The 24,088-nt window shown below is 42.9% G+C and overlaps 1 protein-coding gene across 1 annotated transcript in view; it reads left to right on the top strand.

Annotated features, from left to right (window-relative positions):
- fam135b (family with sequence similarity 135 member B) overlaps nt 1–22,247 on the top strand; it is a gene marked incomplete at both ends in the record, with an annotated part of 45,211 nt that extends 22,964 nt beyond the window's left edge. The window contains 13 exons of the mRNA XM_080836100.1: nt 3,454–3,607; nt 4,895–4,944; nt 5,811–5,966; nt 6,354–6,427; nt 7,136–7,290; nt 7,561–9,736; nt 10,020–10,186; nt 10,737–10,828; nt 10,929–11,026; nt 17,771–17,922; nt 18,417–18,527; nt 19,520–19,633; nt 22,042–22,247. Of these exons, the coding sequence (XP_080692226.1) occupies nt 3,454–3,607; nt 4,895–4,944; nt 5,811–5,966; nt 6,354–6,427; nt 7,136–7,290; nt 7,561–9,736; nt 10,020–10,186; nt 10,737–10,828; nt 10,929–11,026; nt 17,771–17,922; nt 18,417–18,527; nt 19,520–19,633; nt 22,042–22,247 (3,705 nt within the window). The remainder of the gene's footprint in view (nt 1–3,453; nt 3,608–4,894; nt 4,945–5,810; nt 5,967–6,353; nt 6,428–7,135; nt 7,291–7,560; nt 9,737–10,019; nt 10,187–10,736; nt 10,829–10,928; nt 11,027–17,770; nt 17,923–18,416; nt 18,528–19,519; nt 19,634–22,041) is intronic.
- Between the last annotated feature and the right edge of the window lie 1,841 nt (nt 22,248–24,088).

Genomic DNA, 24,088 nt, shown 5'->3' with positions numbered 1-24,088 from the left:
TGAATTTAACATTGTTAAATGATAGAGAGGCTAGAAGCTTTTATTTTCGACATTCTCTCTACACGGCTACCACGGCAGTCACTCCTGATTGGGCCAGGTTCTGCACGGCAGTTCTGATTCGGGCCTCGTGTTACAGCTCACATGTTCTGCCGTGTCGTGTTATCCTTGCCGTGTTTTTTTCTCTTTTGGATTGTGCTCCTACGTGTCTTTGCCCACGTCACAGAGAGGGCTGTAAAGCCTAATGAGACTCCATTCACCCCCCACCACCTCCCTTTTTACACGCATCCCCAGCGTCCGGGTCTTTAACAAGGGGCCACAGGGGTGGGGGGTGGAGTAGTGGGGGGACTTGCAACTTGCAGCGTTTGATCACTTTAACGAGTCCTGCCTTTTACCACCACGTACCTGCAGGGGTGAAATATGTAGCTAGCAGCCTTCCTCCGGTTGGCAGCTATTTATTTTTTCAAGCGTGTTTACCCAGCGGCGGCCACACTTCTCCCTCAGCTCTTTTTTTCACTCGTTTATTGTGCTGTGTTTGTCTTTTATTAAAGAAGAAAAGTTGTTGTTTTTTTATTAGTTGATTGCAGGACCTGCTTACTGCGTGAGAAGCCGAAGCCTATCAGCTAGTTTGGGGTTGGGTGCCGTCCAGAGGTATGGAGGGAAATGAAATAGAAGTGAAGACATTTCCCTAGTGTGTCTGAATGACTCTTAATGCACTTTTTTTTGTGCCACACAGATAAGATGATAAATCTCTTATGAAAGCAAGAATAAAGAAAAACTAAATAATGAGTGCATTCTCCTCAACAACACCACAAGGCTGTGGGAGAGGAAAGACGAGGAAGGTTGAAGGGAGGAGTCAGAGTGAGTTGTTCTACTGTAGAGAAGGCAGGTGTGCCAAGAGAGAGACAGAAGAAAGCGCCTGACAGGACTGACAATGAAGAAGAGGTACTAACTACCAACACTGACAATGGGAAACAGAACAGATGACCAGAAGAGACAGATAAGCTTGACAGAATACAGAGAGAGAAACTAAGTGAGAAACAGATAGAGAGAAGGAGAGCGAGAGAGAGAGAGTGAGAGTCTAAAAGAGGAATTAATAAGGGATATTTATACTCGGTCTCAGTACACAGCCATCAGTCTACTTGGCGTTTGTGAGCACTGATGGGTGAGGCTTTGTTGTGCTGCTGTGTTGCCGGGGATGCAGGCTAGCCTGCACACCGCACCCAACAGCGACAGCAGATGGCATCACCAGGCAGCTGTTTCCCATGGTGCACTGCAGCTGCCCAATCCACGGTGACATACTGCCGCTGTCACCGTGGCTACGCGGGCATTCTGTCCTCCCATGGATCACAGGTGCTCAGACTCGTGCTCAGCGGCGTTTGTTTAACCCCGACAATAGCACAGAGACAGAGAGGAACACAAAACACCTCACGCTTTGTCAAAACACGTCGCCACAACAGATGTCACCAGCTTTTGGTTTCGCAACGCTCATTCGCTTATATTTCTGGTAAAGACAGGCTAGCTGTTTTCACATGGATAATGACAAGGTCACCTCAAATATGCGCATCCCTGGCTTGCTCAGCATGGATGAGACTGGGCAGCAGGCAGCTATAAAGAGAGATATGAAAGTGCCCATCCAGCTGTTTCCTCTGCGCGCCGCCAACCAGTGGAGCTGCAATTACAGAGTGTGCTGAGGTATGATGATAGAGGCCCTCACAGCTGCTTAGCAAATTACAGTACATACTCTCTCACCCTGTTTCTCTCTCAAACACTTACTTACATACACACACACACACACACACATGTATGTGCACAATAATGTTCACACACACTCTCTCATGTACTCACACACACACACACACACACACACACACAGAAAATATAGGTGTAAAGTAAGGACCAAGTTGTAAACAGTTCATCTCGGGTCTAACCTCAGTTAGAAGGTATTCTGTTCAGTGTTGAGGTCAGGTTTTCTCTATCCTGAGCTTTTGTCCCAGTCCGGAGCCTGAGGGATGGAGCCGCGCATTTTAATCTGAGCCAAAGTGTGTTTGATACCATCATGGCCTTGAGTCTGGGAGCAGAAATGTTAGTGGTGAGGGAGCCATCTGCTGGTTAAAATGAGGAATTTCAGTTAAAGGTATATAATTAGCGCTTGAAAACTGTACTCTTAACATAAAGAGCATAGTCTCATAACCTAAATGACCCAAAAGCATATGACACTACTTTTAATATGCAACATTACAATTCTATTCAAAAAATGTCACCGTGTCACATCTGCCAGAGGTGGCTGATGGGTGTGTTACTTCAGTCATCTATACCTGTGGACTTCATTGATATACCTGTCCTGGTTTGGATGTTTTTTTTAGGAAGTATGCAGCTTGGATCACCTTGGGATAATGCATTATCTTTACAATATGCATACGAAGAGTTACACTCTCTACACTGGAATCTTAACATTGCATATTACAAAGGGGAAATGCAAGTCAAATTAAGTCAAAGTAATCTCCACTCGTTGCTCCCTAACAAAGTGTCCCTGCCCGTGGTGACGGAGAGTTGCTACATCCTGTCAGCGGGGTTCCGTGAAGGTCATTCGACTCCGCGGCTGAGTGCCACGTCCATGCCGCACCTCCACCCCTCCTGCCCGTGTTCTTTAATGATGCGGCACAAGCTGTGTTTAGGGGACGCGTTTACTCTGTGCGGCAGCGCTCCTGTTTGATCCCCCCCACCCTACAGCCACCCCACACCCACCCCCCAGTAATTATTTGGGGCTTGGGGGTCTACACATAACACGCTCACAGCTGCATGCCGAACAGGCGGCTCTCTCCCATAACTTCAATGACAAGCTTGCTCACAGGGGCTAAAGGGGGCCTTGTAAAGTATGGAGGATGCATGGAGCCAGTGGGCTTTTTATGAAGGACTGTGTTTGGTTAATGGGGCTGAGGGGATCAGGCCATGGGCTTGTGTCTTAATGAAGGCTGCTGCTGTGAATACTAAAGAGAATTCATGCAAAGTGTAAAAGAATTTATGTAATGCTGTCAGTGAAACACTTTTTCGTTTTGCAGCACAGAAATCTTGAGCAGTTTAGGATTTCTTTGTGGCATACTTGTAGTCTCAACTATTTTGAAATATAAGTATTTTAGTTAATATTATTATATTATAATATGAATGTATTATTTCCTGATAGAAAAGAAAAGATAAGGTAGAGTCGAGGACCCTATGATAGCCATTAGGTCTATTTAATGGCACACTTTAAAGCCCATTACGCTCCGTATACCATAGATTGATACCACATAGTCTACAAGGACTATTCCATACATTTCCATCTCAAAGTTCCTACTTCTGATTGGATCTGTATCCAAGGTGTCCCCATACTTGTGCATGCATGAAAGACTGCCACTACAGCACATGCATCCATCTCTGGCTGATCTTTTGTCTGTGTAACGGGTCTCTGTGCAGGGGAGTTTTTACGTGCCGTCGGAGAACTGCCTGCAGAAAGCTCACACGTGGCACCGGAGACTGTGCCGCCTGCTGCTCATGGCACACCGAGGCCTGGGGACCCACCACACCTCCCTCACCAAGGCCTGCCCCGAGCTCCCGCAGCTAGACACCGGTGAGTAGCGTCACAGAGCAACATGTTCCCTATGAGAACCAGAGACAACTAGCTTAACTAATCACCATGTTTTTTGGATTGAACAAACTTCTTTAATCCATGACCAAGTTCCCACAGGTAGTTACAACACACATAGACTTGTCAGAGCACCTAACCAGCCCTGTTAGCCAGAGACAAGCTGAACCCCTGACTGCCTGAAGGAAGTTAAAGCCCTGTCAGGTCTCCGTGCAGAACCTACCAATTATACCCATAAGCCCATCTGGGTTGAGTTAACCAAATTCCGTTCAATATAAAATATTCCGTTGAAGTTGAATATCTTGCAGGGTTAGTGCTGTCTTTTGGTACATAGCCATGGCGTTTCATCAAAAACTTCTATACTTTTGCAATGTTTGAAAATAGTTTCGGGTCACTATGAAGGGAGGGTAAAGCACAAACGGCTGACTTGGGCCTAGCAAGTCACATGAGAAGAAAATCCATTGACTTCAATGCACCTCATGCATCTCAAAAATATACTTGTTTTGGTCAGTTTCACCGATTCTCTGTCAGCCTTGAAAGTTGCCAACTGTACAAATGGCCATGTACTAAAAGACAGCACTAACCCTTCCTGAATGGTATGAGTTTTCCAACCACATGGTTCCACTAAAACCCTCTACCTGGACCAATGAAAGCAACCCCTGTTGTGTTTTGTTGACTGCATGGGGAGACCCTTGTCCTGGTTAGAAGGTCATAAAGGCTTTGATGGGTTACTATTGACTTAGAACATGGATTGAAGAACTGTGTGAAGAAAACCTTAACATTCTGTGTTAATTGTGACTGTGTGTTTGTTGGTCACAAGTAGAGACCATGTAGCATACCAGCTGTAGCAAACCAGCTGCAAATGCATAATCATACAGCAGGTTAGTTTCGTATTACGGGTGCCTGACACCCCTGCAATTACAGCTCCTTTGCATGCAGTGGCAACAAACATCTAGCATAGTTAGACGCCATTAGACAACCCTTACAGCGGTTAGGATCATGAAAGGACTGTGTTATTGTGCATCATGACTGCAGAATCTGTCAGTGAATTCTCAGTTTTTCCATAAATGTAATTGAATGTTGTTGAAATCATGAATGGCTGTATAATGACCTTGAGTGCCAATGCATAGTTGTTGTGCCACTTCACATTATGTCAACAAAGCTTGAAGCTAGAGTCTATTTCGCTATATTATGTGTGATAATGTAAATATGCAGAAAAGCTTTAAGTTGTTTGCTTTCTTGAATCTAATGTCATGCATTTCTTTTTTACAGAGGAACTTCCCATTGAAGAGACCCTGAATCAACTCTCAATAGAACTGCAGGTCAGTGACCAATGTGAAACCACTTTCTCAGAAGTCCTCCTAAAGTATTTGCCATTTTATGTTTGCAATTCACAGACACTTGCTGTGTTTTGATGGCCCTCGATAAAGTTCAGGAAATCCTCTATAACTGTCAAACAGCCTTTTAAAGTTACGGATTACGTATAATCCTAGACATGTCCCTGTGCAATCTAATGATGTAAATTATGCATCTGAAGATATCATTAACCTGCCATTTTAACAGGGTCTAGGTTTCTTTCACAAGAATGGTTTGTATTTCTGTGGGAAATGTTGTGAAGCATACTGTGGGTTGTGCTGTAGAGGTCAGATCCCTTTACACTTACAGTGACTGTACCCATCATAGGGAAGCATCAGTGCCATTGAAAGACACTTGTGGGTGTCTTTTTTGTAGCTTTTTTTTGTAGTGGGTGTGGGTTTTGTAGCAGTAACCATACACTACAAAGAACAGATCTCATATAAAGGAACCTTTTTGTTATGCGGTTGTTTTAGCAGTGTGTTAATGGAATATTTTATTTCCAAATCAACTTCAGTATGACTAGTTCTCAGGGTATTATGGTCCTATCACACACATTCGTTCTTGTATCTGCTCATTTGTAAAGCACTTTAAATGACCAATGTGCATGAATTATTATATATTATATATAATACACTTTTCTTGCCTATATTTTATATTTCAATTTCCTAACTATCTAATCTGGTGTGCTTGTGGTTAACTAAAAAGCTAGCAATGTGTTGAGGGGCATAGCTTTTGAAAGCATTCAATGTTAAAAGCTACATTTGGTTTTTGAGGTACTGTGAGAGTTGGTGATAGTAATGCCAGGCTTGGGTGTGTCTCTTGTGAATGCCAGCTCCAGGGTGGCCATGAGAAAGTGGCAGAGCAGATAAGCCGAGATCTGTCCCGACTGTGTGCCCACCTGGCCGCTCTGTGGGCCCAGTTTTTGGAGGCGGTGGTTCCCAACGCCCTGGTGCTGGCGCAGCTCACACAGGAGCACCACACACTGCGGGTGAGTGTGCACTCATAGTGTGCGTACCTGCACACAAGCTTAAAATATATACACAGTCACACACACACACACACACACACACAAACACACTAGTGCATGAATATATACACACAAATAGACAGACATACACACTCAAGTTAGACTCAGACATAAATAGACAATACAGATATGCATACATATATGAAATGCTAATGCTCTCACACAAAATAGATAAATGCAAATGCATGAACACAATTGAAAGTGCTGATAACGGTTTATGCTATATGGGCTGTTACATATTTAGTACCATTGTCCTGTTTTTCTTGAATACATGTTGCATGACTCAGTCTTGCTTGTTCACAAGGCTTTATTTTTAAACTGAGACTATGATGTGTGCATGATACACAGGTCCGACGCTTTTCTGAGGCCTACTTCTTCACTGAACACCCAAAGGAATTGTCGCTAACCTTCCAGGAAGATCTGTAAGTCTCTTGCTAGCCTGATAGTGCGCCTCTTGTTTTGGCAAAAAAACATGCAAATCCTAATCACACTCTAAGTAAACACACACGGCATTTGAAGGCATGTCCAATGAACAAGCTATTTAAAAGAAGGAAAAAGAACCTTCTCTTTTGACACATATATATTCCTGCTTTGATGACAAATAACATGTAGCTAATTGAAATTTAGCACATGAGTGCTATTTAACAACAACACAAGTCTCATCCTAAATTACCGTAATTTTCTTATTTACAAACAGAATTAATTTTGTCTGGGAAGTGAGCCAGTAAAAACTTAGACTTACCAACTCTAAATACTTCCTATGGGTAGTTACCACCAGATGATAATACAGCTTTTAAGTTTCACTTCCTCATAAAATGATCACAAAAACCCACCAGCTATATAAAACAGGTTCATCATTAACTTGCTCATATTCATTTAATTTAATTAGCAGGGAGAAAATCAACGCCTATCATTTTGTTTTCTGTTCAGCTTAATTACTTAATTACTTTTATACATACGACTTACACTGCTTACTACATAAAATGCTCTGGTGCTCACTTGATTCATACTTGGTTACAAAGAATGGTTTCAGTTCCCATGAACAAAGGCACTGAAAAGCTTGATGCCCACTAGATACCCATTGAATAAAAGCTTTTGCTAACTTTCTACTAAATGGTTGTTATCTTTAGGATAAACAGACACAGCCAGGTGGCTGGGGAGGTGCGGAGCTCGGATTACCTGACCCGTATGCCACCACTGCCCGTGGAGTGTCTGGACATCGATGGGGACTGGAACAGTTTGCCCATCATCTTTGAAGACAGATATGTGGAGTGTCCAAGATTGGGTGAGGGGCCTTAGGAGGTCAATATTTGCTCTACCCTTGTTTTTTTAATGTTGGACGACTCCCAGTGAGGACATCACATCAGCTTCTACATCCTTAGCAGTTTGTGTTCCAGGACTAAGGGAATTTCATGGAATTTACTAACTAAATAAAAGCATCCAAGCATACTGACACAGTCAGAAGGAACAATCCCGTAAGATCAAGTTAGTTCAGTTTCTGAATTCCTTTGCAAAATATTATGTCTTGACTCATTCCTACCAATTTGCCTTTCAGAGTGGAAACCACAAGTGCCAACATCAGATGATGCCAACAAATTCCCAACGACCACTCATTCTCTTACTACTGCTGCCAATGGAAGTGCCAGTCTGGGCGCATTGCGCAGTGACTCACCTGATGCTTTTGGGGAGCAACCAGAAAGTGAGGACTGCATGGACCTGCCCACTTACATATCCTTGATAGGACAAGAGATGGACAGTGAATTGTGTGAACCTTGTGGGGACTCAGCTGAGCAATCTTGCAGTGGCCCAACTGACCTGACGTGTGGGGACATTACGCCACCATTGTCTTACACACTGGAGGATCCAGGTGAGGCAGAAGCTGTGCTGGAGACGGATGTAGAACTACAAAACAGCCCAAAGATAAGCCTTTGGTATAATAACGTCAGGCCCAGTGAATTGGACCCTTACAAGGGAGAGACTGTCCAAATCTTCCAGTCTCACCAAACACGCCCAGACCTCGACGAGACTATCTCCACAGACAGTGAAGACCCTTTACACGTACATGCATCTTGGGGAGAGGACACAAGAGCCAAACCAGTCACATCCCTTCCTGAAAAAGACCAACCTGAGAGAGTGGATTTAGAGAATGGGGATATAATGGGGAGTTCTCTTGAGCCACACACAAAGCATATTGCGAACGACGAGGGTGATGGAGACAGTGAGATTGACACTCTGCCAACCCAATCCAGTAGTACGTCTGTGACTCAAGCCCCGCTTATTATCCAACCCACCACGCCGCCACTGTACCCTGATAGACGAAGAGCTGAGGACCGCCTCCAGCTTGGGGGCTCAAAGATCATGAAACGCTCCTCCTCCGTGATCTCGGACTCGGGCATCGAGAGCGAGCCCAGCTCTGTGGCCTGGTCGTCCGAAGCTCGAGTGGGCCGGGGTGGAGAGGCGCTACTGCTCCAGCAGACTGGGATCAGGGGTCGCCGACTGGGCCACCCAGGGTCCCTGGAGGGTCTGCAGACGGAGAGCCACAGCAGCCTGCCCAGCGCCACCCATGCCTCGCTCACCTCCATCAGCTCGCTGCCCTACGAGGAGGACGAGAGACGGATCCTCAGCACACTCACCAAGTCGGCCTCTGCGCCACACATCAGCAGCCCTGACGACACCAAGGAGGATCTGGAGGCGCTGGAGAACGATACGGAAGAGGTGGAGGTGGAGATCAAACACAGGGACAATGAAGAGAGGGAAGAGGAAGGAGAGAGCGATACGACAAGTGGAATCGAGCCTGACGAAGGAAGTGAACCATCAAAACAAAGACAAAGGGTGGAGCCAACTCTCTCATCCCTATGGGAGCAACTGGACGGGGGTCTGATGGATGAGACCCAGTTAGATTGGAGGTTAAACCCCATGCAAGCAGACGAAGATGATTCCAAAGAAACAACCACGAGTCCAGGCAATGCAGGGGAGTTGCGTGGCCAGTTTGACAGAGAGTTTTTGTCAATGTTAAGCACTGTACCTGAAGAACTGATGTTCCAGCACTTCATGTCAGGGCAGGGGACTGAGGAGCAGGATCAGATAGCAGCGGAGGAGAGTTTGGAAGATTCTAGCATTTCTGATGGAGAGGTAGAACTCTGTGGGCTGGAAAGTGGGACGTGTGAGCGCAAGATGGTGCTGGATTTAACGGCACAAACAGAAGGCGTTAGTGACCACAGTTTGCAACTACAGTTCTCCGTGGAAGATCCAAATTTCCCAAATCAACACATAAATTCCCTGCCAAAAGGAGCTGATGGCTTCTTGCCTACAGCAAATGAGACTGAAATTAGCAGTTGTCTCAAAGAGATGTTACCCAGAGATGTCACAGAGCCTGCATCCAATGAGAGACAGAGGTGCAATGACCTCATAGGCCTGGCAGGCATTAACAGGGAGGCCCAGAAAGCAGACGGGTGCCAAGGGGGCCAAGTTGGCCAAGCCTCTAATGGAGCACGCTCCGGCCTGTCCTTCGTGAATAAGAAGGTGGTGGAGGTGGTGAACATGTCCGTGTCCTGTGCCCCCACCTGCCTCCCCTTCTCCTCGGTACTCAGAGACTCGCCCTCAATCAGTGGCATCTCAGCCCGCCAGGCCACGTCTCCCATTACCCATCAGCCCCTGGGCTCCTTCACCATCCTCTCATCCTCCTCAGCCCCAGAGAACGAAGACGAAGAATCCAATGAGAGGATGCTCTAGTGAGTGGAAACTTTTACTCTTTGAAACCTCTCATGCAAAATCTGTGATTTTCCAATGATATTTTTGGTGACACAGTTTTAAATGATATACACGCATCATTGCTCTAAAGCGATTAGTTTGCTTCTAATCTAGGGGGTGTCGTACCACTCACATCAGCCAAGTGATGGAATGTCAATATGGTTCAATAAAAGACCATAATACTCAGTAATTAACCTCAGTCTCAGTAAGAGTGCTTTCAAAGTTTGTCCTGCAATTGATTCTCTTTGTCTCATTTACGTCCAGTTTCTACAAGGCCAAAGAGGATCTGTTGAAAGAGCTCAACTTTCAGGCGACCCTGTACAGTGACCTGCCCCACCTGGCCTCTCGTCTACCCTACTTCCCCCCAGAGGAGGATGAGGAGGAGTTTGAGGATGGCATCCATCTTGTTGTTTGTGTTCATGGCCTTGATGGTAAGGAAAAGAAAAGAAGGGAATGAATTCTGGCCTTGCCAGGTTGTTCATAGACAATTTTTTTAGGTGCTCTAAAAACACTCTTGCTATTACTGTTGCTGTGAATAAATGTGTTATCACTGAGAAACCAATCTTAAGCCATTGTTTTCATTGCATTATTAATCATTCACTTATTAATGTGTCCACCCTTAGGACAGCAATAACTAATAAGTGTGTTACTCTCTAATAATGACAGCATTCATAAGTAATGGACTGACTTGTTCACAATTATGGTCTCTTTGTTCTCAAATGTTGACTGAAAAAGTGCCATATTCTTTTTTAACCCATTGAGTGCTGAAGACTTTTGTTTTACTTAAATGGCTTTTAAATACAACAGTGGTGATATTGACACTATTAGCCAGATGCCAAATTTGAAGACCAATTGCACAGAATAACATTTAAACAATGGTTGTGGGTGAGCCACAGTACAGCAGTAATTGCAGCGGTTGTTTGCTATCAGCTAATGTCGAGAACTGTTCATCTAACATCTGGCATGTTCCTCTCCTTTAAGGCAACAGTGCAGACCTGCGTCTGGTGAAGACCTTCATAGAGCTCGGGTTACCAGGATCCCGCCTGGACTTTCTCATGTCAGAACGCAACCAGGTATGGTCAGGATGATGACAGTCTACTCTGTGACCACAAACACGTGGAACTGAATTGATTAAACTGAACTGATTAATTTGTTACTTGTTTGTTTTGTCAGACGGACACGTTTGCAGACTTTGACACAATGACAGACAGGCTACTGGATGAAATTATTCAGCATATCCAACTCTACAACCTCACCATCAACAGAATCAGGTAGGTTTAGAACTTGACTTTACATTACAAATAAAGTAAAAACATGCCTTAGTCCATTTGTAGCATTTTTCTTTTGTTTAATTTGAGAAGTAAACTGTAAGTCTTTTTCTGTTGAGGGCTTCAGCCAACTAAAACGTTCCATTTCCTGAGGCAAGGTCAGCCAAGGTAACACAAATGAAATGAATCAAAGTCTGTCTGCTACCAGTCTGACTTCTCCATCAATCCTTGTGGCTTTTACAGAAAATCTGTCACATCATAATCACACCACTAGACAGGTCCCATAACACAGACATCCTGTAGTAATCTACACAGATCATCAGTCTTTCAGACGTCACATCTTTCTGTCCATCCATACAATGCAATGACATTATGTTACCACAAAGAAACCATAAGGACATTCATCTCACTACAAGGTATAATTTCACACTATTGCCTTGACATCATTTCTCTCTCATAAGCATGGGTTCCTGGCAGCTTTTACTATGTCCATGAAATGTGATACTACTTCTCCTTACCCTTATTTGCATGAAATGACCCATAAACAGTCCTTAATTAGATTTTCCCCTTAAATGTCTCCTTTAAGGACAATCTGCCCACACAAGGCCATCATGATGGCCATTTAAAATCCATCAGTGTATTGATAGGTTGATTTAAAAGGACAGTTTTGATCAGTTTGGATTCAGCATCATGACAGATAATACAAGTTCAGGAGTAACCTGTAGGAGTAGCCTATATAGGGGGAAAGTGACCTGCTTCAGGAGGACCACATAAACATAATGGTATCAGAGATTTTTACTAGCAAACAAATGTACCATGACTATATGTTAGTTAGTAAGTAAGTTTGTAAAAAACTTTATGTAAATGATGTTGACCCATTTGTGGGCAAGCAACCATCATGTATGTAGCCTTCAAGTCTGCAAAAACACATCACAAATGCTCATGTAGTAGGCTATTTCCAAATGTACTACACAAAGCACAAAATACATTAGAGGATCCTTTCTCATCTTTCATTGGTCTATTGTCGCGTAGCAACAATAGTACAACAACATCAAGGGGCACTCTCTTTGGTCATTGTTAGATTTATTTCTCCTCTAAAACATTCTAATACCTGACCTCCAACTGTCACTCAACTGAAAACAGCATTGTGTTTTCTTTTTGTTCTTCATGAATCTGTTTATATTATAGCAGCATCCGCTAACACGGCATGGCATGTAAAATGTTTCCCCAAATCCCTTGCACATGTGATGTGGAGCTGGAGTGCTTATATGCAGACAATATTTATCCTTGGGCTTAGTTCTAAGCTCTTCAGGGACTACATGTGGCTTTCCAGAGACTTCTGCTTACCAGAGGTGCATTGAAATTCACAAACATTGGCAAACACTTGCAAGCTTTTCTATTTCTATGATAGCTTTATGCTGATCACTATGGTTCAGTAAAAGAGGCAACCAGTGATTCATTTTGAATCACTAGTAGGAGGTGTTTACACATGTACAGTACTGTGCAAAAGTTTTAGGCAGGTGTGAAAAAATGCTATGAACTAAGAATGCTTTGAAAAATGTAAACAATAAATGTTTATTTTTGATCCATTTACATGGTAAGACTGAGCACAGCAACAAGACACAACGTAGTTATACTGCATCAGCAGGGTCTCTCCCAGACAAAGATTTCAAAGCAGACAGGGGTTTCAAAATGTGCAGTTCAAGCTCTTTTGAAGAAGACGTAGAGGATCGTAGACGCAGTGGTCAGCCAAGGAAACTTAATGCAGCTGATGAAAAACACATCAAGCTTATTTACCTTCGAAATCGGAAGATTTCAAGCAGTGGCATCAGCTCAGAACTGGCAGAAACCAGTGGTACCCAGGTACAGACATTTACTGTCCGGGGAAGTCTGGCCAGAAGTGGTCTTCATGGAAGAGTTGCAGCCAAAAAGCTCTACCCCGACAAGGAAACAAGGCCAAGTGACTGAACTAAGCACGAAAACATAGAAACTGGGGTGCAGAAACATGGCAGAAGGTGCTCTGGACTGATGAGTCAAAATTAGAAATATTTGGCTGTAGAAGAAGGCAGTTTGTTCGCCGAAGGGCTGGAGAGAGGTACAATAATGAGAGTCTGCAGGCAACAGTGAAGCATGGTAGAGGTTCCTTTCCAGTTTGGGGCTGCATTTCTGCAAGTGGAGTTGGAGATTTGGTCAGGATGAATGGTGTCTTCAATGCTGAGAAATACAGGCAGATACTAATCCATCATGCAATACAATCAGGGAGGCGTATGATTGGCACCAAATGTATTCTGCAGCAGGAACATAACCCCAAACATACAGCCAATGTCATTAACAACTATCTTCAGCTTAAAGAAGAACAGAAAGTCCTGCAAGTGATGGTATGACCCCCACAGAGCCCTGATCCTTACATCATCGAGTCTGTCTGGGTTTACATGAAGAGACAGAAGAATTTTAGGAAGCCTACATCCACAGAAGATCTGTGGTTAGTTCTCCAAGATGTTTGGAACAATTTACCAGCCGAGTTCCTTCAAAAACTGTGCGCAAGTTTATCTGGAAGAATTGATGCTATTTTGAAGGCAAAGGGTAGTCACACCAAATATTGATTTAATTTAGAATTTTCTTCTGTTCCTTCACTGCATTTTGTTAATTTATGAAGAATTGATGAAAATAAACTGTTAACACTTCCATTTTTGAAAGCATTCTTAGTTTGCAGCATTTTTTCACACCTGCCTAAAACTTTTGCACAGTACTGTATGTGACATTTTTCTGAGGAGAAAAATGGATTTTAGATTTTATAAAAGGAAACAAATTCCACCAACTTTATTATTTATCAGTCTAAAATGATTGCGAAAATGCATTTTGTCTGTGTAAATGTGAGCACTTAACAAGGGTCCACTTACATCATCTAAATACTATAGTTAACATAGCATTAAGCAGCATTTAATGACAGTGTATTATTATTATTATTAATATTATTATACAATGTAAATCATAAGCATTTGTTTACAGATTACCATGAACGTCAGCATAACACTTCATTATAAATACTGCACTGCTAATATAAAGTATGGCTTTATACATTACATTACATTTTGTTGGATGATATCTATGTTGCTTGTCTACCAGTTATGATCATACTATGGCCTCAGTATCAGCCTGCATTTGGGAATTATGTCCAGCAGGTGGTAGTATTGCCAAATGATATGGTGTCTAGTAGTGCGCTTTTCCTTACGCTCTGTAATAGGACTCTTTGCCATTGCCATCAAACAACCATGGCATGTGACAGCAAATCATAATAAAGAATTAACATAAACTGCTGAAGGTACAATAAGGGAATTGTACTATCAGGATATAACACAAATTCAGCAAGAAGACTAAAAAGGACAAACATTTGACTACAATTTAACCTCTTTAGTTTTCTGTAACATGGGTTTTAAAGCTGTGTGTTGATGCACACAGACACTGAGAGAAAGTGACTGATGAAGCACTCAAAAAGAGACAGAATACAACATCTAATGAAATCAAAACTTTCTGGCTGAGTTTCTTTGAAGGAAACTTTTCACAATTCATTTGTCCTGAAGTTAACACTAGGGAAATGGCTTGGGAGTTGATATGCAGATGGAGAGGCATCTGTTGTCATATCATCATCTCTTATCACAATCTCAAAGCATGGAACAGTGTGACAAAAAGGTGATAAGTTCTGATGTTTGAGAGAGGTGGAAAAGTACAAAAGTTTAAAAGGAGAAATTAGGTCCTTTTGATCAATTATTTTCAGTTTAAACACACGCTGACATGCACCTACCCACATAGACACACTTCCACTTTTACACACACGCACACGCACACGCTGTAACGCTCCTGGATAGGAGACGTACCAAATCTTGCACACACGCCCATTCCCCAATGACACTCACCTGCAGCCAATTGACCACACGCGGTTATCTTTTAAAATACCGGCTGCTTCCGCAAATTGAGTTTAGAGACACGATTGCCACGACCAGAGAGAGAAGCGAGTAGCCTATATCAACGACCAATTCACGGAAACGTATGACCCAAAACCCCTCTAAAGGCTGATTTAAGGCGGCTGCATGCTACAGCGTTGGGGGTTGACGCAAGACGTAAGAAGTCGCGCAAGGGTCGCGCAAGGGGCTTGCGCGGCCTCTTGCGCTTGCGCTTACGCTTACGTAAGGAAGCATGAATCAGCCTTCATGCTTCCTTACGTAAGCGTAAGCGCAAGCGCAAGAGGCCGCGCAAGCCCCTTGCGCGACTTCTTACGTCTTGCGTGCGTCGGCCCCTTTTTCTAGACTTGCGTCATTTTTTACGTAAGCCCTTACGCGAGCCTCGCAGCCTGCATTCTATCAACGAATGATACGAGATGAGGTTACTAAAATATTCTGCATGTCTACTCAGTTTTACAGTGCTTCCCAAGTAAAGGTTTGAAAATAACTTCAAGCTTCAGACTTTCTGTTAGGGAACCTGTTATCTATCTGCAGAGCAAATGTCAGGCTCATACAAAAACATTAACGTGAATTACTTGATGCTAATACCTAGCGCGGTGTCTATAGGATTTTCCATATACGTTAGCATTAAGCTAACGTATTTTCTACCACAGTAAAACATGCAATACTATGTGATTTTTTTTAGAAAACGAATGTTACGTGATGAGATTACTCAAATGTAGTCTGCATGTCTGCTCAGTTTAACAGTGCTACCCAAGCAAAGGTTTGAAAAGAACTTCAAGCTTCAGACTTTCTGTTAGGGAAACAGCTTTCTATCTGCCAGGCAAATGGCAGGCTCATGACAACACGCGCAACCTTTGGGAGCATGAACTGCACCGAGTCAATTTTGCGCAACCGTTAACCCCCAACGCTGTAGCAAGCAGCCGCCTTTTAAGAAGACACCTCTACAGAGAACGCGAGTACGGTATTCACTCTGCACTGCGGTGGCCTCCGCTGTGAGCAAGCATTTCCGTGCCTCGGCGCAAATCCCTGAATGTTTCGCCGAGTGGCCAACTGTAAAGGCGCTCACATGCTTATCCGATCGTGCTCTCCGATCTCACGAGGCACGCCTTTAAACGCCCTCCTTGAAGTGGGACCACACCTTTGAGCACCTCGGAGAGCCATCCGAGGGTGTCGGATGGCCTCTGGAGCACCGCTTTAATTTTCTCACTATCCGATCCGACTATCCGATCCGAGCTGTCCGACACCCCTGGCTAAAATGACGTTTCCTGTTTCGTTCCCTATGACAGCACCTCCGTTTTTAAAAAATCTCTGAGAGATCGCTGGGAACCTGGGGCTGGAGGTCCAGGAGTGCATTAGGAGTTGGAGGAAGATCAGGGACAAGTTTGTAAAAATGAAAAAAACTATAAAGGGCACCAGCGGCGATGCAGGAGGAAAACCGACATCTCCCTTCTTCCTTGCTCTATCGTGGCTCTCGCCGCATATAAAGCATAGGGAGACGTCGTCTAATTACAGCAATAATAAAAACATTTGTGTTTGAGTTAGCAGAGCATGCAGTGTAAATGATTAAATTGTAAAATAACCTGAATTGTAGACGTAAAAAAGCAGAACTGTTTGTGTGGTATAATAATAGAAAATATTCGGCAATAACCGCGAGCTTGGTCATTGTCGTTAGTAATTCATTTCACAACAACAGCCTCTGATCATTAACTGAAAATACACGGATAAAAACAAACGATTTCTTATTTTATAGTTTGTTGTTGATGATGTAATGGCCTTGTAACATCATAATAAACCGTTGGTAATCTCCACAGCCCCTCGTAGAACCATGCAGGTAGAGGTGAGTCGTACAATCATCAGATTAGAAAGGGCGTGTCTCTCGTGAAGTCGTACGAGGTGAATTGGATAACCATGCAAATGCCTTAACCCAACTCTGAGAGTTTTCTGAAATAGTACACGAAACCCGGTCCCGGTGCTAATACTTTTGTTACGCCGAGCGGCGAAGTATCTTATAGTTGGACTTGACTTTGGACTGATATTTTCCCTTTTACTGAATTGATAAACGTGGTGTTGTTGGGTAACCTCTGCCTTCTTTGTTGGTGATCCTAGCGTGTCTTTATTGCCCGACCTTATATTGAAATGTTTGTATGAGACGTGGGCTTTATGGTGTTGTGTCTTCATGAAATGTTATGTTACATTGACGTGATTTTGTTTTGTATGAGCCGGAGGCTTTATTGCATTACATGTTGAGAGCATGTTGTATGGGCCATGGGCTTTATTTTGTTTATTTTGTGACCCCCTGTTTGTATGTGCTGTGGGCTTCATTTTGATGATTGTGGGTGCTTCAGAATACTATGAATAGTTTCCCATACAGAGACAAAGACATGGACTACTAAATCTCTGAACTCTGAACTTTTGCACCCAGCCCTGGACATATCAATTCCCCTCATATGCTTTCTCCCTCATTACAGACTGTTGCATCATTCAAAACTGTGTTGTGAATATGAATGATATTATGTGATTATTGTGTTTGTGAATATAATACTGCAATGAAACCTTGAGTCTGTGTTCTGCTGAATCCTGCAAGTCAATAGTTCAGTCAATAGTTCATCTCAGTCCTAAACAAAAAAGGGTCAGTTAAGCCTACACTGAATGTTGTGTATTGTTACTAATTGATTCCTGTGTAATGGTTGATTTGTCGCCTAGTCCTAGTCAAACCTTTACAACACACACACACACACTATTAGGTTGGAGGATGTAAAGTACTGGTCTTGTCTTGTCATTGCAGTTTTATTGGACACTCCCTGGGTAATGTGATCATCCGTTCGGTTCTGACCCGACCGCGGTTCCGATGCTACCTATGCAAGCTCCACACATTCCTCTCCCTGTCCGGGCCTCACCTGGGAACCCTGTACAACAACAGCACTCTCGTTAGCACAGGTATCCTAACTTGACCCCAACACCAACCTTGAGGTCACTGACCTAAGACCTCAATCTTTTTACTTGACCCCTGACCGCCATTATTACCATGCATTCACCCAGACAAGTCAACCATGACCCGTGACTAATCCTTTAGCTTTAGGGAAAATTGCATATTGATTGACCTGCACCCTCATATAATCAGTTTCAACATGGGATATTAGAATTGCTCTGACTTCCATACATACACACAAAATATTTTATACAATTCATTGCATTTTTTCACAAAAAAAGAGAGCTGATAAGGATCTGGAGTTAATCACTGGATATAAGCCTCTGCCAGTTTACCCCACTGTGTCTAGTTTAAGCACAACACTATGCCTTTGTATATTAATGATTCTGTCAAAAGATGGAAATATATGCATGTATGGGCGGGTGTTTGAGGAGTCGTTGCAAGGTTTCCGGCTGTGTGTGTGTGTGTGTTTGTGATGTGATATGTTCCTGTGCTGTTGTAGGCCTGTGGCTGATGCAGAAGCTCAAGAAGTCCGGCTCTCTCCTCCAGCTCACGTTCCGAGATCACACCGATCCACGCAAAACTTTCCTCTACCAGCTCAGCCAGAAACCAGGTGTGTGTTTGTGTTTGTGTGTGTGTGTGTGTGTGTGTGTGAGAGAGAGAGAGAGAAAGAAAGAGAGAGAGACTGAAAGAAGATAAGAGAGGGCGGATATGCATGTGTGTGAGAGAGTAAGACAGACATGAGAGGGGAAATACAGACAGGGAGGGAAATATAGATGCAGGCTTAGGGACAAAGCGAACACAACAACAAGGAGGATAAAATAGATAAAGATTAAGAAGAGGAACCAGGCTCTGTGAGTAGTCGAGTAGTCTGCGACATCATTTTCTTGAAAGTCGTAGTTTCTTTGAGAGAATGAGGACTCTGATGGAGGAAGTCTGTCACCCATTTCCCTTTGAGCTCCGCCTGGATGGGACTGAGCGAAGGAGCGCTGTAGTCGCACAGAACACAGAACGTCTCGCCTCTTCTTCAAAGCGCTGCTTTTTTGTTACAGATTTGGGAATAGATAAGCCAGAGAAAGAGCCTGGGCTGATCCACTGATTTGTTCTCTCTCTTTTGACTCCTCTGCTGTTTTTTTTATTCTTAATCTTAGCAGCGGCAAGCAGACCAAAAGGCAAAAGCGCTGTCAGTCAGTTAGCTCAAGCTAGCAACAGTAGTACAGCTACAGCTAGAGATGAAGAGAGATGTTAGCGAGTGAGCGAGTTAAAAGAGATTTATCAGTCATGAGGTGTCAAACCTCAGTGGTGTTTCAGCACCACAAAACGCATCCATACAAAAACACATGAAAATACACACGGAATTAAACACCAACACACAAATGTGCATGCAAACTGTCTCTCTCTTTCTCACACATGCTCTCACACACACACACACACAAACATACACACAAAACACATGGTATTCACCTATACACATGCACACAAACTCTTTCTTTTTCTCTCTCTCTCTCTCTCTCTCTCTCTCTCTTTCTCTCCAACACACACCCACCCACACACACACACACACACACACACACAGAAAGAGCTAATTGGGTTTTTCTTCTACAGGACTCCAGTTCTTCAAAAACGTGGTGCTGGTGGCATCTCCCCAGGACCGCTACGTTCCGTTCCACTCAGCCCGCATCGAGATGTGCAGAACCGCGCTTCGGGACCGCACCACAGGTTGGCAGGCCAAACCCCAAATCCACTTATCTCAAGCCCATTTCCCTCTAATCAAACATGACGCCCTCGCAGAACAAACAAAGGCAATTCCATTACAGGAACAAAGAGTCACAGGTCCAGAACGCTGATCTCTGATCTGCCCCAGGGCTGGTTCTGGAAAGTACTGCTGGGCAGACAGAACAGACCAGTGTAATATAAGTCCTGTGTGAGCTCATGGAGAGATTGGAGTTTGTGCAGTTAAGAGTGTTTTGTAACTGTTCTACAGGGTCTTCAGCATTTGTTTAACATATGGAATTGAAAGGCTCCTTGTGAAATAAGAATGATCACTGGGAATGTCATGTACTGTAATAGAAAAAAAACATTTTTGAATCAATTTCAGCTTGACACCATATCTACAAAGAGGAAGGCAGCACTATTGTGTGTATTTATATAGCATTTACCAAGAAGGCCATACTCTAAATGAGCATTTGTTTAGTCTATTTGGGCATCCTCTTTTCGCACATCACTGCGTGGCTTTCAGCTTCCTTCTGTTAGCAGGTCCATGGGGGTCACACAAGTCTCACAGTGCTCAAGGGTGTCACAGTCCGTGAGGGATTTCATCACAAAAAAACCCCCCGAAATGTCTGAAAACGACTTGAGTTAAGCAGAAATCTGTTAACAAACAAGCTTCCTCTAATGCCAGATGGAACAGTATAAGAGTGTACTGGGTTGTTTATTTTGTGGTGGCAATGTGCACATTGCTCTTATGTGTTTTCAAAAAAGCAATCTAATGGTGTTTCACTTTATTATTTCCTCCAGGAAAGTCTATTTCTCCCAGAAATGAATTTTTTTTCATAAATTTCAGTCAACTTTTTAGCAAAACTCCCCCTGGAGGCACATTTTTAGAGTGGGAATGGCAGATGCAGTTGGCAGTACACACTCACAACTTTGACATACCCCAGCGGAATAGGCTAGAACGGCGCTTAGGAGACCATACGGATTGGTCTAATCGCAACAGTCTAATCACTAACAAGTTCGCATTGCCTATTAGCCGTGAATCTGGGGAACCGTGACAATAAGTAAGGATAACAGAAGACAACAGTTGGGTGAGATTACACAACTCCACTTTCTCTGATTCACCTTGTGGGAGTCTGTAGCAGTGTGCAGCTGCTCACCCATACAGGTACTCCTAATGTGCATCCTCCAAAGAGCTACTGTTCATCTGCTCATCTTATGTGACCTCCATTATAATTAGAGTTGGGTGTTCAATGTTAAAATCCACTTTTGCATCCTTATTAAGGTGCTGTAATCGTGAAACAATATGACTTACACACCACTGAGTTAAACACAGATGATGGAATCCACTTCATTGCTTTGTAGTTGCTATCTACTTGTACTTTTACCATTTCTATTGAAGATGGGGTTGCACCAAAGCTCTCCATAGCTACATTTGCTTTGATGTGTTATTGGTTCAGAGCCTTCATTGGCTGTTGCCGTCATCACTTTAGAGCCCCTCAGGTTCAAAGTTTTTGTTGTATAATGTCATTTTGGCTTGTTTAGGGAAAACTGCAAGAAACTTTAGGTAGCGCTGTCTGTCTCAATCTGCTGTGTTTATACCACTAAAAGAGATGTCGCAGCAAAACACGTCTGTCAGGTGACAGACGCACAGAGCAACAACTGGGACTAACCGAATCTGTCTGCCAGCAAAAGTGATTAAAGATTAAAGATGTGGTTGGTTGTGTGTGTGTGTGTGTGTGTGCGTGAGGGTATACAATTTTTTTTTCCTGTCGGAGGGAAAACATTAAGTCAGGATTTATTCATGCTTGTGTGTGCATGTGTTGTATCTGTGTTACATACATATGTTTTTACATATTTGTATCTTTAAGGGCTGATGCAGTCTGACACAACTATTGTTTGTGTGTGTGTGTGTGTGTGTGTGTGTGTGTGTGTGTGTGTGTGCGCGCATGCATGTGTGCTGTCATTGTCCATACACTTGAAGGTTTAAAGCATTATTCAACCCAGAAATTCACAAAGCTTTAAATCCTAGCTTTCTCTTATACCATTACCCACCATACTCTTACTTCAAATACCCTCTCCTCTCTCTCCCCTGCAGCTCATGAGTCTTTGCCATCAGGGTACACAAGTGTTGACAGCTGTAGATCTTTGTAGAGATTTGTAGTTATTTTTTCTCTTATTGACCGGAACATATTAACCATCATCCTTCCTATGCCTTGTGATGCCGCAAAGATGCTTGCATGCTCTCCCTGTGTCTTCGGTATATGGATGTATGTACTGTATGTTTGTGTGTGTATATATGTACTGTATGTGTGTGTATGTGAACATCTGCATTTGTGTGTGTATGTGTATGTGTATGTGTATGTGTATGTTTAATAGTATTTAAGTTCACATCAATCTCTCCCCCTGTCCAGGCCCCGTCTACACAGAGATGATCAACAACGTGATGCAGCCCCTGCTGGGGGCCAAGGACTGCCGTCTGATCAGACACAACGTGTTCCATGCGCTGCCCAACACCGCCAACACACTCATCGGCCGCGCGGCCCACATCGCCGTCCTCGACTCCGAGCTATTTCTCGAGAAGTTCTTCCTGGTGGCCGGGCTCGACTATTTTAAATAGGGTCCCCAACCAGGTTCTGTTTGGTCAGAACTGCTCTCTGTTGGGTTTGGAAAGCCCAGTGCTCAAACACCAAGTGTTAAATCATATGAAGTGAAGTGTGTATTATATGGTATATATTATGCTGCCCTACAAAGCAAAAAGGCAGTAACTGCACAGAGCACTAAACTGAGAAAAATGACCTTAAAGTTATCTTGTTGTCCAGCCCAAGTAGTTGTAGGTAGATTATTGGACATGAGGCAGTATTGTAACGCCATATAACCTTATTATTTTCAGATATTAGTAATTTTATTATTTTTTGTATTTTACCCCCTTTTTACAGTTACTGTATTTTTGCTCTGTATTACTTTGTATTACTCCTACTTCCGAAGGTTCCATACCAAGTAAGAAGGCAGTAACTTAATACAGTAGTGGCGTTTACTGCCTTTTTGCTTTGCTTTACTAGCAGTTTTTGTAGTTACTGTACAAACACCCAACAATTTTCTCCAAAACGACATACATTTGAGATGAGATGTTTTGTTACATGACAAAGAATGCGTTGAATGTTACAAAAAACACAATAACTCATTTTCGCCAAAAAATGCAGTTACTGCCTTTTTGCTTTGTAGGGCAGAATGGTATATAGGAGTTACATATTGCTGATTATTTGATTTATGTTCAAGTTGAGTCCCCAAGGTCTACCCCACCTGATGAGACACTCCATAACTAATGATGTCATTGAGACTTGATGGGTGGGCCAGATATAACCATATCCAATACTGATGTCTGCCTTTTTAAGTATTAACTTATAAACTCTCACATCATCACAGTTACTGTGTATTATGAAGGAATGCGTGGTCTCTCAGAGTTCTAGAAAGGGTGTATAGATCCTTAGGGTACTTTGCTGAATGAAGCACTACTAAACCTGTATTAATGATCGACAGCATTTAGCTCTCTTGCCATTTATGACTTGAAGTCGAAGCCACTGGGTGTGAATCTACTTGAAGGAGAATGTTCTAGAAGTGTTTGGCGAGAGGATTGATCCTCTCTGCTCTGTAAATTTTAATATATATATGATATACATTTTAGCCCACAGATGTCTGTGGGAATATTTTACCATATGAGAAAACAACAAACACTTCTCTCTGAGAAGGATCATCATTTTATTTTTTATTGACTCATGTATGTTCTGTGCTGTACATATGATTTGGTGGAATTGTAACAGCTTAATTTCTCCAAAAGACCAAATCAGGATAGTGTTTCATCCTGTATGTGTGTTCCTATCCTAAATTGTGGTAACGTATCGACGTTAAAGCAGATCTACTGAAGTTTGGTGATTTTTTGGTGTAATCGACTGTCATGTCTCAATTTGGTTGGCTCAAAATGCTAACCACATATTGCCTTAATTGTCTAACAAAGGCTTAACACAGTACTACTGGCTCCTATTATTTAACATTTAGTTTTTTCACATTTTGTTATTCTAATGTTTAACCGACTGCAGTAATTTACTACTGACGTTGGATTACTGAATCATGCAAACCTTTCGGTAATGTTGAAACCACTATATTGGCCTCTATTTATTTATTTATTTATGCCTCTTTGTTTTTATGGAAGTGGAATTTTATTTTATTTCATTTTGTCTGTGTGTAATGTTTGACTACTAAATCTGATGATCATGTTGATGTCCCAATTCAACACACAGTATTTAAAAATGTGTGTTGCTGTAGCCATGGTGAGGTATGACACTGGAATGAAACAGAAATGTGACAGACACACATCTCCATAGATAACATACACAGGTCAAAGGATCCTATAAACAGCATAGAGGTTTCCTCTCAGCTTCATTTCATTGGAAAGTGTTTTTA

This window comes from Sprattus sprattus (assembly GCF_963457725.1).
Source record: "Sprattus sprattus genome assembly, chromosome: 4".
In the NCBI taxonomy this organism is placed as follows: Eukaryota; Metazoa; Chordata; class Actinopteri; order Clupeiformes; family Clupeidae; genus Sprattus; species Sprattus sprattus.
The sequence above is the reverse complement of the archived record's forward strand: the minus strand, read 5'-3'. Positions and strand labels throughout refer to the sequence as shown.